At 31.5% G+C, this 14,479-nt stretch overlaps 1 protein-coding gene across 3 annotated transcripts; it reads left to right on the forward strand.

Annotated features, from left to right (window-relative positions):
• Positions 1–419: 419 nt before the first annotated feature.
• On the forward strand, positions 420–13,783 carry LOC121125983 (proton-coupled zinc antiporter SLC30A2). 3 transcript variants are annotated; one of them, XM_071891626.1, is made up of 3 exons: positions 420–559; positions 12,033–12,226; positions 12,475–13,783. In XM_071891626.1, exons 2-3 carry the CDS (start codon positions 12,068–12,070, stop codon positions 13,447–13,449), a joined length of 1,134 nt encoding a protein of 377 aa, XP_071747727.1. In that variant the 5' UTR covers positions 420–559; positions 12,033–12,067; the 3' UTR covers positions 13,450–13,783. The 3 variants fall into 3 exon arrangements, with proteins under 3 accessions (XP_071747727.1, XP_071747725.1, XP_071747726.1); XM_071891624.1 differs by lacking the exon at positions 420–559 and adding an exon at positions 8,429–11,684; XM_071891625.1 differs by lacking the exon at positions 420–559 and adding an exon at positions 8,429–11,597.
• The last annotated feature ends 696 nt before the right edge of the window (positions 13,784–14,479 follow it).

Raw genomic sequence — 14,479 nt, forward strand, 5'->3', positions numbered from 1 at the left:
ATTCAGGAAGAGGCTTTGGCAAGAAAATCACGTTCGATATCAAGTATAAAAACAAATCATAAAAAGGAGCAGATAAGATAAACTTGAATGTATTATGATAGTGAAATAGAGGATTATAGAAATGGAGAAAAATGAGAGTGATAAGTCAAGTTGGGGACAAGGTATGGGTATATCATTCCTCGGCCGGCTGTTTGAAGCTGATCTAATCAAACGTCATGACAGCTAAGCTGCTTTTCTCCCAAATATTCTTCGTATTGTCAGGGTTACCACGTTTATTTTTGGCTTATTTTATCTTTACATACCCCCAGGTCATACCTTATACAACTTTGACTCAAAATAAGCAATCTTCTTTATTTTATAAATCTGTTTTTTTATCTACACATGTATTGACAGTATTGAACATACACAATAGAATTACTTTCCTCTACAGATGGAAAAAGTAATACTTCAAACATCTGCACTAAAAATAATGATAAAAGCAATGTTGAATATGATTAGTAAGAGACTTAACTTCCATCGTTATATTATAAAACCTTAAAATCGGAGCATTTCGTAATAGGTAAGATCCTTCAATACTTTAGTAAACAGATTAATCCATGCCTTTGTGGAGCAAACAAAACAGTTTTTTATTTCGAATAAAGAGCTATTATTTACTATTTAGTGTGTTCTGAGTACATAATGACGTTTTTTATTTGTATTTGATTTTCTATCACCTGTTCTTGTTTGAATGTTCGTTTCTCTCTCCAAACCTCATGAATGAGTAATGTTGTGTCGATTAGATTCATCTTATCAAAGGACATAATTTATCACTCCAATGGCAATAACTCAACTCCAACTATATATATAGAGGGGTCGGAAGCAAAACATGGAATGGATGACTGATTTTAGAAAAATGTCAATAATTTTATTGACTCCTGATTGTCCCCTCGTCCACGTCAAACTCATTAGAGAGGCGATTCATGGATTTTGTGGGGGCTTCCTTAATTTTATTCTTCAGGTCCCCCAGAAACTCAGAATCCCTTTTCAAGTTGTGTCCCCCACTTCCTCCTTTCCTTGTGAGGTCTTGTTGCGTCTTGACGAGGGAGAGACACAAACTTATTTATAGTAGGAGAGATCCAGGATGACCGAGAGACAAATGAGAAGAAGAAATGGCGTGGAGGAATAAGACTACACTGTTTATAAGATCATATGTATTCTAACTATACTCTAATTTATTTACACAATACGAGACTATTTATAATACGTAAAACACAGTACTTATAATAGACGAATAGACGAATATACAAGAAGATAAAAACATGAAAGGAAATATGAAATACATAACAGGTCTTTTCCATCTTTTTCATCTGGGCCACCTTGAAAATGAGACTCTTGGATCACTTCACAATGTCCATAATCTCCGCCACCTCAATTTTGGTATCCAGAAGGTCTGAGATTATCTGCCTCTATGCTTCTTGCTCACTCCTGATGAAAGATTTGAGAGATGTTTATTATTGTTTACTAATGTGGAAAGGACAGGAGCTTCGGACTATGCAGTAAAAAAACCCAAAACCTCTCTATTTTAATAACATTTATTAACAGTCCACGTTTTGCTTCCAAGCCCTGTATATATTAATATTAGATTGGGCAAAAAGTAATTTTGTATTTCCTGTCCTTCTTTTTAAACTAAGTATATCTTGTTTATTATTGGTCACATCGGATTATCCGATAAGCAGTTGTAAACGTTTGAGTAAATACTACAAATATTTTTTTGACAGTATTGATCGGTTCAGTAGGGAATTATCGTGCGTTCATTAACGAAATCTCAAAAAAAGAAATTGGCCATATTTTACATTTTTACTACCTGAAATGTAAAAACGCGTCGAAAGCGAATAAGGCAATTTGATACGTATACGAAACCGATACTCTTTCAAAACAGTGGTTCCTGTGATTTAGTTGTGGTATAGTTGAGGTGAATCATGCGTCACGCACTGGATGGCCTCTTATTTGAAATATTGACAAAATCATAGAAAATTTCGAGATGAACCGTCATGTTAGTAGTTGGTAGCATCGCCCAGGAGCTTAACATTGATCATAAAACCTTATTGGAACGATTTGAGATCAAACAGAAGCGGCCAGCATTGGTGTCGTGTTTATCAAGACAACCCTAGACCGTACATATCTTTAATGACGCGTTAGAGGCTCTGGGAGCTCGGATGGGAAGTTGTAATGTATCCACCCTACAGTTCGAACCTGGTAACAAGTGACTACCACCTGTTCCTGTTTATGGTCAGCGCGCTTGGGGGTACAAATTTGGGCTCAATAGAGACCCGTGAAAATTGGTTGTCCAAACTTTTCGTCACTAAGGTGAAAGGCTACAAGGAGAAGAGCATTATGCAGTTGAATTCTCTTTGGGAACAAGTTATCGAACAGAACGGGGCATACTTGGCTTAAATCAGATGATTGGAATACTTCTGTTAAATCATTGAAATAAAATGAGAAATACTAAATTACTTTTTCCCAAGCTTATTATATTGTAATTTTTAGCCAGTATATACTCTTGAAGGTAGAAATAATAACAAAATCTTGCCTCTTGGGGACAAAAAGAGTACATTTTGACGAGAAAAATTTTCAGCTTTTGATCACGTGCGTCCTCGTTCCGCTACTTGGTTTAAAGCTTTAGTCATTAGATTAGGTACAAATAATATGAGCATCACAACTTTCAACGGATATCGGATTGGGTTTTAAAGCCTTTTTTAAAAATTAAGTTTTTAGGGTATAACTTCGATTCAGTCCCAAATTTCGACATGAAATAACTACATAAATAAACTAACTTAACATAACCTTGATTCGCGGCAATGTGTCACCTCTCAGACTTTGCATGGACTTTTCAAACGACCCTCGTATATATATATGCGTGTAGTGACGATGTGCAGGTTGATGAAATGTAATGACCAATGAGATGTAAATGATTAATAATTAATTTTGAAAAAATGTTGTGTCTGAAAGCGAGAAATATAATGTTTTCGACTGTTTTAGTCAACAATCAATTTTCTGCCTGCAGTCGTCACGTGGTGTCAAAGAATTTCCCTTTCTATTGCTCAGTGTGTGTTAACATCTCCCTCTGAAAGAAGAATTATCGCCTATCTTTGGTGTAAATTTATTTAAAAATGCATAGCAAAATAAATATTTATGAACTTAAATATAATTTTAACATTTTCCATCCACTAATGCTATCTTAAATGTAGAATATTGTATCAGTACTTCATTTACTTCCTCATAAATTACAAAAACAGGCAGCTCATATATAAATATATAAAAAAAGGTCTTATTTCATGGGTACGAAAAGTGCCACTCCCCCTTTCTCTTCGCTCTCTTAAAAAAAAAAAACTTCTTTAGTTACAAGTTACGGATACATCAATTTGATCCCAGTGTTTCTAAAATGACCGCTTAAAAATAAAAACGATTTTAATGGAAGACAAACTTTACGAGCCTTAGTAATAAATCTATCTTATCTTGGATTTTTTTTACACTAATGTAATGACCAAGGAGACAAACTTTGCATCTTATACTGTATAAGCAGTATATAAGTCCTAACAGACGCATTCATTCATCCACCTAAGTGTGAGTACTCTGTGTATGAAGTTTCCCTTGCTACAATAATTCAGCAACAATTTATAAAATTTTGTTTTTTCCTTTTTCTGATTACATCATATAAAATATCGGAGCAAATATCAGGGGTGTCCGCAGGATGATACTTTTTTATTTTTGAGGGATGGCCTTGGTTTTCGGATTTTGAAAAAAAAAAAAAAAAAAAAATACAAAGTTTTAACTTTTTTCATCTTGATTTTAAAATTTCATAACTTATGACAAAAAATATCAAAAAATAAAAAGTCAATTTAAAAGTTTAATTTCCAATATTAAATTTTTTAGAAATAAAAATTAAAAAAATCCAGTCTCCTTCTCAAAAAATATAAATTTCTTATACAAAAAAATTAAAAAATCTACAGCTGTTCACAAAAAATTTAATTTTTTTGAACAAAATGTAAATTTTTTTTTTTTTGGACAAACATTTTGATCCTATTTTTGCCTAAATTTTTTCATCTGGAGTGCAAAAAAAAAAATCTAGTAAAAAGAAAAATTCATTAAACAGTCCCTCCAAATATCGAAATTTCTAAGAATGATCGCTGATACCGTAACCATACATGTATTGGATATCTTGCCCGATATTTATCAGTCTGGAAACTTGTAAAGTGTTGTGGTTCGGTCTGAAAATCCTAAGCCGATCTGATACCGTTTTTAATTATTGGTCGGTTTAATTATCTTCAATTACGAATATTCATAGGAATTTTTTTTTCTTCATATTAGAAATTGAAGCAATTAGCGGAATTTCATAAATTGCACCAAAAAAAACTCCGGAACTAAATCAAAATTAGTTTAATTTGATCTAATAGTATGTTAAACTTTTTTTTGCAATATCATTTTGGACGGGAATACCACGTTTCTCACTACTCCAACATATGATAGCGACGAACTGTATTTTGAAGAAAAACTTTAGACTCGCATGAACAATATAAATTTCAATAAAATTGTACTAGATCAGGGATGTCTAACCTTTTAATATAATGGGCCGCATTGCCACTTGAAATATTTTAATGGGCCGCAGAACCTATTAAGTTAAATTTCCTAAAAAAATGCCATTATAAAACAGAGCTATTAAATACAAATTTATTTTATGTTTAAACCCAATATAAATAAAGGCTAAATTTAATTTTTAAAGGCCAAACTGCTTTAAAAAAGCTAAACTGCCAAACCTGTTGGAGTTTTGAGATATCGTCAAATATTTTTCAAGGTTTGTTCGTAGTAGATGCATTCTACGGGGTTTGAGGATATTCCGATAATTTTGCTGAAAATACTACTTGAAGTGAGAGTGAGTAATGGGCCTAAACATTCGACGGGCTGCAATACGATCCACAGGATGAACATCCCTGCACTAGATTATAAAACTACTTGCAATGAAATATTATCTGTATCAAATCCTTAATGTTCAAATTGCTTGCAATGAAATATTATCTGTATCAAATCCTTAATGGTCAAATTGCTTGCAATGAATTGTTTAATAATACAATTACTCAAAATCATTTTACCTGACAATATATATAAATGAAGTTAAAATTACCATTGACCACACCCTTGGGAATTTTAGAGATTGCCTAGGCATTTTGTACATTGCATGGGCATTTTGCAAAATATATATAATATAAATTATAAACTGGTTATCTTATTATTCATATGAAGAAAATTGGGTTTTTATAAAGAAATAATAATGTCTTTCAATAAAATATTACTAAGCGATATTATAATAAAGTATTAAAAAAAATACAATGTAGGATTTTAATATTATGAAACAAATCTATAATTCATTTTAAAGATTATGGAGAAATAATATGACAATCATAGTATCGCAGTACTTCAGAAAAAAACAGCAGTTGGTATGATTTACTTATTCAGCTAACCACACGATGATTCTAGGCAATTTTTTTATTCCCTTTGATGAAAACTTGCGCCATACAATAGGTGTAACAACCTGTTATATAGTTCAAAAGCCATTTTATCACACAAAGTATTGAATTTAAACTTTGATTAAAGTTGTTATTAATGCATAATATATTGTTACCAAGGCTCAATCAATGAAAGTAAATAGATACAGAATATGTTTAGTTTGTTGAAGCTTCAAATAAAAGAGTCCTTTAAAAGTAGGGATTTCCAAAAAAGAAATGTAATGATTAGATAATAATGTGTAGTTAAATATACTTTGCATTTCTAACTTCAGTTTTGAGGATCTCGGAACATTTAATTGTGGGAGGTTGGGAGGTATAAATACATTTTCTATTTTGAAATTTTAAAGGAAGCAATTATGGAGATATGAGATTAATTATAATGATTATGTTTAGATTATATTATTATATGTCAAACTTTGAAAAATATAAATAATTTAACTTCCCAATCTCAGAGATATCCTTATTAAAGGAGTAGTTCCTATTAATAATATGTATATTCCTAATTACCTTTTAATTAAAGCCGGAAATTTATATTTTGGTAAATGATATACTATTATAATATAATAAGATGGTTGGATGCATGTATGTCCCCTAATAATAACTCATAGTTAATTTTAACTATTTCACAAACAGGTACAGATACAGGCTTCAGACATAAAATAAAAGTTATTCAGAATTCTGAGTTACGTACTTAAAGCTATGTTTCATTCTCATCAGACCAGATTTCTGGGGAAACTTGTTCTGATCACCAAATAAAATCGGTTCCTCTTGTCTCAAAGTTATTTTAAGTTACATTTTTTCTAAAAAAAAAATTCCAAAAAACGAATTATTGTACTAACAGACAAAATGAAAACGTATATTAAATACGAATTAAAAAGGGAATTATGAAGAGGATTAGCGATTTTGTCTTAGTAGTTATCTTGATTATGGTTGAAAAAGTAACACATTTCTAATTCTTATGTAGTCTATCGACAAATTTGACTAAATTCTGTAGTTATTTAAAGCATTAATACAATTATTTAAAATAAAATCTACCATAAGTAGTTAGGTATATTATATTATAATTTTATTTGTCGATCACTGATTTAAAAGTGAAGATATCGTCATAATATAATTCCCTCAAAAACAAACACAAGATCTAAATGCCAGAGTAAGAAGATATTATTATGTGCATCCTATATGCTTGAGCTGTTAATCCATGAATTTAAAGGATATCGTTTGTTCATTCGCCAAATATAGTTTGGTGGACAGTCATTAACTTCCTTACATTTTGAAGTTTATAATTCAGGGATCATTGATTTTTTTTTTTTTTTTTTTTTTTTTGCGTTGAATCATTTACTCCTTGTGATATTTCTTAAAATATCAGTTCAAATATTAACCTTTAATGTTATTTTCAATGACTAGTAGAATAAGGATCTCCTATCGATAATTATGTAATATCAAAGCACTTCTTTTTAAGAAATAACGAAGTAATTAAATAATATATGAATGTGCCGCGTGGCCATAATAACAAACATGAGTAAAATCAAGAAAAGGAGACAATCCCAAGGTATTTTTTTAATTTATGTAATATTTGATTTGATTTCAGTGACCTATTTTGCCCCGATATCGACACTCAAATACATAAAACCAATCAATTTCCCATACTTTTATTGTAACGATCAGTATTGTCTAGTTGAAGTGTCATTTGTGGCAATACCAAAGGGTTAATAAGAAGGATTTGTGAGTAGAAATTGACGATAACTCGTCGAAAAATACAAATGTAATCTTTACACAATTTTGAAAAAAAAAAAAAAATCATTCTAGCTTACTTTTGTGTTGACAGGGCAGATTTTTCGTAATTTTAAACAAAAAAATGAAGTCAATAACAATTAATACTCAAATATTTATCATAAGCAGCGCTTACTTTTCCACAATATAATTACGAAGTATTAAGTAATATGGTTTATCTTCAGGTATCCGCTTTTTCAGGATTTCCATGAGATTTACACCTACGAGGAATTTCCTGGAAAGTAAATATTTCCCAGGGGAATTTCGCATGAAATAATTAAATATTTCCTAATAAAAGCTTCCTTTATATAATTCATTCAATGAAATATTGAATGCATGTTGAAAATTAACTTGAAGAAAGGTTTTCAACGATTTATACTACAGTGCAAATGATGTGAAACCTCAAAAAATGAATTTCAAATAGCATTTATAACGAACCGATAAATAAATATTAAATTATATCTTCAACTTCCATGGTAGGAAACATGAATTAATTTAAAATCCTTCAAGAATTTTATCATACTAAAATATAAAATAAATGGTTTAAACTTGAGAGTATAAAATGTTTAGTGCCTCATCCTAGAATTTCATGGGATCAAGATATTTAATAATTAGATAACCGGAATCTTGTTGGAAATTAAATTCCTGGTTCCTCGACTCCTACTGGATCGGAATTTTTCTCTCCTCTAAAAAAAATAGTTTTCTTAATTTGGGAGAAAAAGAAAATGAATTTCACTTTTTTTAAACTCTAAAATTCAAATTGAAAGGTTTTGTCTCTTTAAAAAATACTTATTTGTTAAATTTAAGATTTGTAAAAAAAATACTTTTGAGTGAAAACTGTCAGAGAATCCCAATGGCCATGCCCTCTCACCCGAAAAAATCCTCCTGACTCCCTGACGGTGTCCCTATTTAGGGAGTTGGAAGAGGACAAGGAGAAGGCGGGAACAAGACATATGGTATTACTGAATTAAGACCCTCGTTAATACTAGATGCCTGTTGTATAACTTTTGGGGGAGAAGTTGAATTGTTGCTATAGAGCGGAGAACCTTCAAACAACAAGCCAAGCAACAATTCTCTTAGTTGGACTTAAGAAACAAAAACATAACTTTTTCAGTATACATAAATTCCTTCTTCAGAGTCTTTCTTCGTATTTAAATTCATATATATATGTTTTATTATGCATTTTTAAATGATTTTACATCTGAAATAGGCAAGAATTGATAGTTCTGACCAATATAATGATGAAGAAAAATAAGTTGGAGAATAGAGTTGGAGTTTTTCCTTTTCTAAGCTCTAAACTTATTTTTTTCTTTGCAGAAATCTCTTGTTTATAATCTTATAGTCACTGTAGCAAAGGAATAGCATATTACTTGCTACAATGGCGCCAATTCAGGCATAACGTAAGACGCTGGACAAATTTAAAAGACGTAGCTAAAATATATACAAAGGAGTTTTCCATCAATTTAACATATGACAATGTTTTTTTAATGTCAAGGTATAGCCGTTGCTATCAGTCTCATAACCAGACCTGGCTATATCCTAGGAGGAAACTTAACAATTTTTTAGGGTGATTTTCTTTGATGATTTACTTGCAAGCAATATCCTTTATATCATTTATTTTATTCTTGAAATTTTTAATTACCTTTGAATTAATGAAATCCCAAAATTAGTTATCATAATTGTTTATGACTTATTTTGAAAGACAATTTGTCTAACTTTAACGTTATTAGTATCGTAGATGAACATAATACTCTAATGTAAGAGTGGCTTTTTGTATTTACTCCCTAAATATATGTTGTTGCTGTTGTTTTTTTTTCTGAAGATGTTCTCAATATTGTTTAAATTTATGAAGAGAGAACGAATACATATAAAGTATACCTACGAATGTGTTTTCTCATGAATGACAGAGAGCAACTCTGAAGAGTTATAAGTATATGTCCTTGTTGAACTCGGAGTAGAATTGAGGATCGACATTGGAGTAATTCTTGTCTATATCATTGCTAAATATAGAGTGAGGACTGTGATTATTCTGTTCGTCTCAGGGCTGTTTACAGCTGATCAAATAAAAAGTAATGACAGCTGGGCTGCTTTACTCCCAAAACATTCTTCAAATTATCAGGATGACCACATCAAAAAGAGGTTTCTTTTATTTTAATATCACGGATGATAGTATTATATTCATCTATGCCTATTATTAGTGATGGAAATTGTGAATATTTTGGGCATGTTAGAAAAAGAGAAACCGAAAATCAACATGGTAACCCTGGCAATTAGATGAATGTTTTGGAAGGAAGCTTAGCTGTCATGACGTTTGATTAGATCAGGTAGAATCAGCTGAGACGAGAGAGGAAGGCAGAAGAAAATAAATAAGAACATATTCGAGAAATTATCTCATGTCGATACTCAATAATACTCTGAGTCCAAGTAGGAATTACAATTATAGCTCTGCAACTAATCCTCAGGGTTATGCTCCGTCTTGTACGAGGACACACGATTATTAAATAGAGTTTTGAATATAGTAGATTAGGAAGTTCACTACTCAGGAGTTAAATAGTAATGACAAAGGCTAAGGAAAAGATTCTTCAAATTTCCAATTCCAAATAAGGGGACCAACTAAAAAATACACAGTATTTACATCAACATTTATAAGTAGAATTGAGAATCTACATCGTAGTATTTCCTGCCTATATCATTGCTAGATACGGAGTGGGGCTTATGTTTATTTGTTTTTCGTCGTAGCTGCTCGTTGCCATGTTGATTTTCGATTTCTCTTTTTTTAACAAACCAGAGAATATTTTCATATGTGGCTATTATTGAACCCTTCTGTAGTAACAGGTCTGATGAGACAAATTTAAAAGTTGACAATGACTTCGTAGGATAGTCAAGTCACAACTCTATAGTTTTAGTAAAATACAATTAAAATAATAATATTTTTATTTCTGTAGAGGGACAATGTCGTTTAAAAGACATGGACCTCTAATGTCTTCATGTAATTATTTCAACACTGGTTATCATACCTAATATGACATTAACAAACGTGGAAATTGTGCATATAAAATCAACATAGTAACCCTATCAATTTGAAGAATGTTTTAGCTGAGAGAAGGAATAATACTCATGACGTTTCATTAGATCAGCTACAATCAGCTGTGACAAGAGAGGAACGGGAAATTGATATAAACAATGACATTTGCTAGTATTACTCCGATATCAATCCCCAAATTCTACTCTGAGTCCAACAAGGACTTAGAATTAAAACTCTGCAACAGATCCTCAGGGTTACGCTCCGTCTTTTATGAGCACACACGAACGTTCAAACAAGCTTATAATTTAATGGAATCTATTTAGGAAAGGATGTTCACTACTCAGGAATTAAAGAAAATTCATTATTCAAATTGCCAATTCCAAAATAATGGGCCACTTTTAAAAAAAATCACAGGATTTAAATCACTAATAAACATCATTATCAGATAAAGGGGACATCCGCACCATCAAGCAATCTATACTTATATTTGGCCCAGGCTACAGAAAGTCACACCATTCTGCAGATAATATATATTTTTTTAGTTTCTTTATGCCTATTTTGTTAGCAATTGATTAAAAAGATTATTATTATTGATTAATTATTAAAGAATCTACACCATATTTGGATAAAAGGATTGTTTTTTTAAATTTCTCTTATACTAAACGCTTTGTATGAACAAAAATTTCCAAGTATTAATCTGTAATTACTCTAACTGATAATACTAATATCAAATATGTAAATCTACCGAGCGCCCTTAACAATTTTGAGTACAGTATTAGTAATAATATAATTTTGTGAATTCAATGTCGTTTCTAATTCATAAAGGAATATGTAATCCCTTTAGAAATTCTATACTCTAAAGCAAATATAATAATAGCTCCATTGCTGAAGGTCAAGAAGAGCCCTAGCTCATGGTACTGATCTGTAGTTGTACTACAGGTACTACAGATCCCCCGCACGCATGTCATTTTTCTTTACTTTTTATTTTGAAGAAAAATATCAAATTATATATAGTTAGCAAGAGATGCGAGTGAGAGAAGGATCCTAGGTTCCGTGAATATATTCCTGTGTCTAGCAATGTTGCGTTCATTTTAATATTTTTAAGAGAAGTTCTACACATCATAGTTAACTTAGTATCATATTTATATTGTTTGAATCAATTGAGAAAAGAAAAAGAGAAGAAAGAGAGAGGGATTTCTTTCATTTGGTTTGATGCAAAGTAGGGACAAAGGAACTATTTTCCCAAGATATTTGAGTGCAATGTGAGTCTTCAAAGATTACAAATATCACTTGAGCATATTCGTTTAAAAGAGTGGGATTTGAAGAGAGAGGCTTCGTGTGATAACTATGTAAAACTCCTTTATAATATATTCTAAATTAAATTTGTTAAAATGCAATGAAGTTTAATTAAATCACGTCATTTTATTTTTGATGTGAATCACTAAATAACGCTTTCATTTATAGTGACAAACGTTACGCTGATCAGTCCTATGTTTTATGATTTGAAAAATATTTTTTGAAACACTCATAAATATATAATATTTGCATGTTTTCATATTAATAATTAATTACTAAGTGACCATAGGACGCATGGAGTAATATTAGAGAGTCATAATAACTATGTTCATAATAAATTATAAATAAAAGAGCCTGTACCTGTGTTCACCACACTCTCATTGACTCATTTTACATTACAGATTCTTCTATATGGCCGAACGAGAGCGTGAAAATAATGTCAGTGCGTATTGAAGGAGCATCAAGTTATAATCGTGACTCAAACAACTCTCCTGAACTATTCAATGAAGACATTTTGAAGGATATTTACGAATCCTCTTCAGACGACGTACCTCTTCTTTCTTCCAGTTATTCCTCACCAAATACATATCAGCAAAGGAAAATACAAATTCCCTTAAATCCCTGAGCAGACATACAACTTTAATGTTTGAATCTTATGTTCAATATTGAAGCTTAAATTAACATTGACAATAAAATTTTAAAAAATCATAGTTACAAACTAAGTCAAATATTCATTTCGTCACGAGGAATTGATTTTCATTATTTTCAGATGTAGATATTCAAAACCTTTTGCCCATTTAAAGAGTTATAAGTTGTATGTTCCTCATTTTAAAATCCTTTTTCAGTATGGACCATTGTCATGAAGTGTCAAATCAACGGCTCATGGACGTTGGCCAAGCCCGACGAAAACTGATAATCGCTTGTATTCTGTGCCTCATATTCGTGGGGAGTGAAATCACTGGAGGTATTCTATCAGGAAGTCTTGCCATTCTCACCGATGCAGCTCACATGTTTAGCGATTTCGCTTCCTTCATCGTGGGGATCCTTGTCATTCATTTGGGGAATAAAGCTGCTAAAAAGGGATATAACTTTGGTTTTCTACGAGCTGAAGCTCTTGGTGCCTTATTTACAGTTACAGTGATATGGTATGTGACGGGAATACTCCTCTACTTATCCATTCAGCGATTATACTATCAGGACTTTGAGGTGGAGCCAGATACTATGATGATCACTGGTGGAATTGCTGTGATATTTAATCTTATTCTTGGCTACGTATTCCATGGCCACTCTCACGAAAAGGGAGACTCTGCGAATCATTCTCATGTTCATATCAACATACGTGCCGCTTTAATCCATGTGATAGGGGATTTGGTACAATCCATCGGTGTGTTTATATCATCCATCATAATCAAAATTTGGCCTGAATATAAGATAGCGGATCCCATGTGCACGGTTTTATTCTCAATCATTGTCTTTTGTACGACAATCAATATCCTCAGAGACACCTTGCAAATCCTTATGGAAGGAGTTCCTAAAAGTATTAAATATGATGAAGTTATGATTGACATATTGGACACCTCTGGAAACATTGTTCAAGTCCACGATCTCTGCATATGGTCCCTTACAACGGACAAATTCGCGTTGACTGCACATATTGCAATTAATCCGTCCAATAGGGAGCACGATGAGGCTCTCATCAAGGATGTTACGAGCAGGCTTCGCATCAAGTATAGACAGCTATCGAAAATTACGATACAAATAGAAGATTATAGTTCTGTTATGAGTTCATGTGGATTCTGCCAAAGTTTGGAGTCATAAGAAAAGCCAGGGATTAGGATATCAATTAAACAACTGATTTAAAGTACGGAATTCATACAGTTTGAGGATTATTTTTGTAAAATAAAAAAAAATAGCAGTTATTTTTATATATAATATTATTATTTCTTCAGACCAAAGACTGGTAAGGAGTGTTAACATATTATTATTATTATGTCTCCCAATTTTCAGCTTGCTCAATTTATGCTAGACCAACAAGCAAAGTAGTAGTTAATATCATTCAAATATTATTTTTATATCCATACTTGTTTGTACATCTTCTGCTGTTATCTTATTCCTCCCCCTTTAAAAAGAAATACATATTCAAAGTATTCAATTTCCGTAGTTATTATTATTTAAAACGTAGATGATGACGACATGGTCGAAACTATATGTATAGTTAAATATCAAATAATATGTACACTAAAATTGTTAAATGAGATATTATCATGTTTGGGGTAGGGTATGTGCTAGTATCATTGTTAATTACTTTTCATTAAAATCAATCAGCCGGCTCGATGGAAAGGGTCATGTTCCATACCTTTTACTCTGACCTATTAATTATAATTAGTTAATAAAATATGAAAGAAAAAAAAAATATCTAGATGTTTTATAATTTATAAGCCCTTCACCTATTTATTACTCTTTATAAGGGTTGTAAATTCTAAGCGTTTTTTAGCGTGCAAGTTATGTTGTTGTTGTTGGCAAACTGAACTAGAGTGTTTGTTATTATTTTACTATTTTATAAAGTTAATGAATCCCAATAGGTGTTGAAGGTGTTGGTAATCACCTACTAAAACCTTATGGGTGTGCTACCAAAACCATTACCCTCCATCCTGTGAGTGATCCGGTGTACTGGAAGTACCGAGGGGTCCATTAAAATTTGATCATTTTGAATTTTAAACTCCAACAAGATATAAATTATTAATTAACAATAGGATTTCAACAAAATGAATACTATAAATAGATGTGTGTCTGAGCTCTCTTAATCGTTAATGTAGCCGCCCTTAGCAGCAATCATGGCTTCTAGGTA

Source organism: Lepeophtheirus salmonis, chromosome 11, assembly GCF_016086655.4.
Source record: "Lepeophtheirus salmonis chromosome 11, UVic_Lsal_1.4, whole genome shotgun sequence".
Taxonomy (NCBI): Eukaryota; Metazoa; Arthropoda; class Copepoda; order Siphonostomatoida; family Caligidae; genus Lepeophtheirus; species Lepeophtheirus salmonis.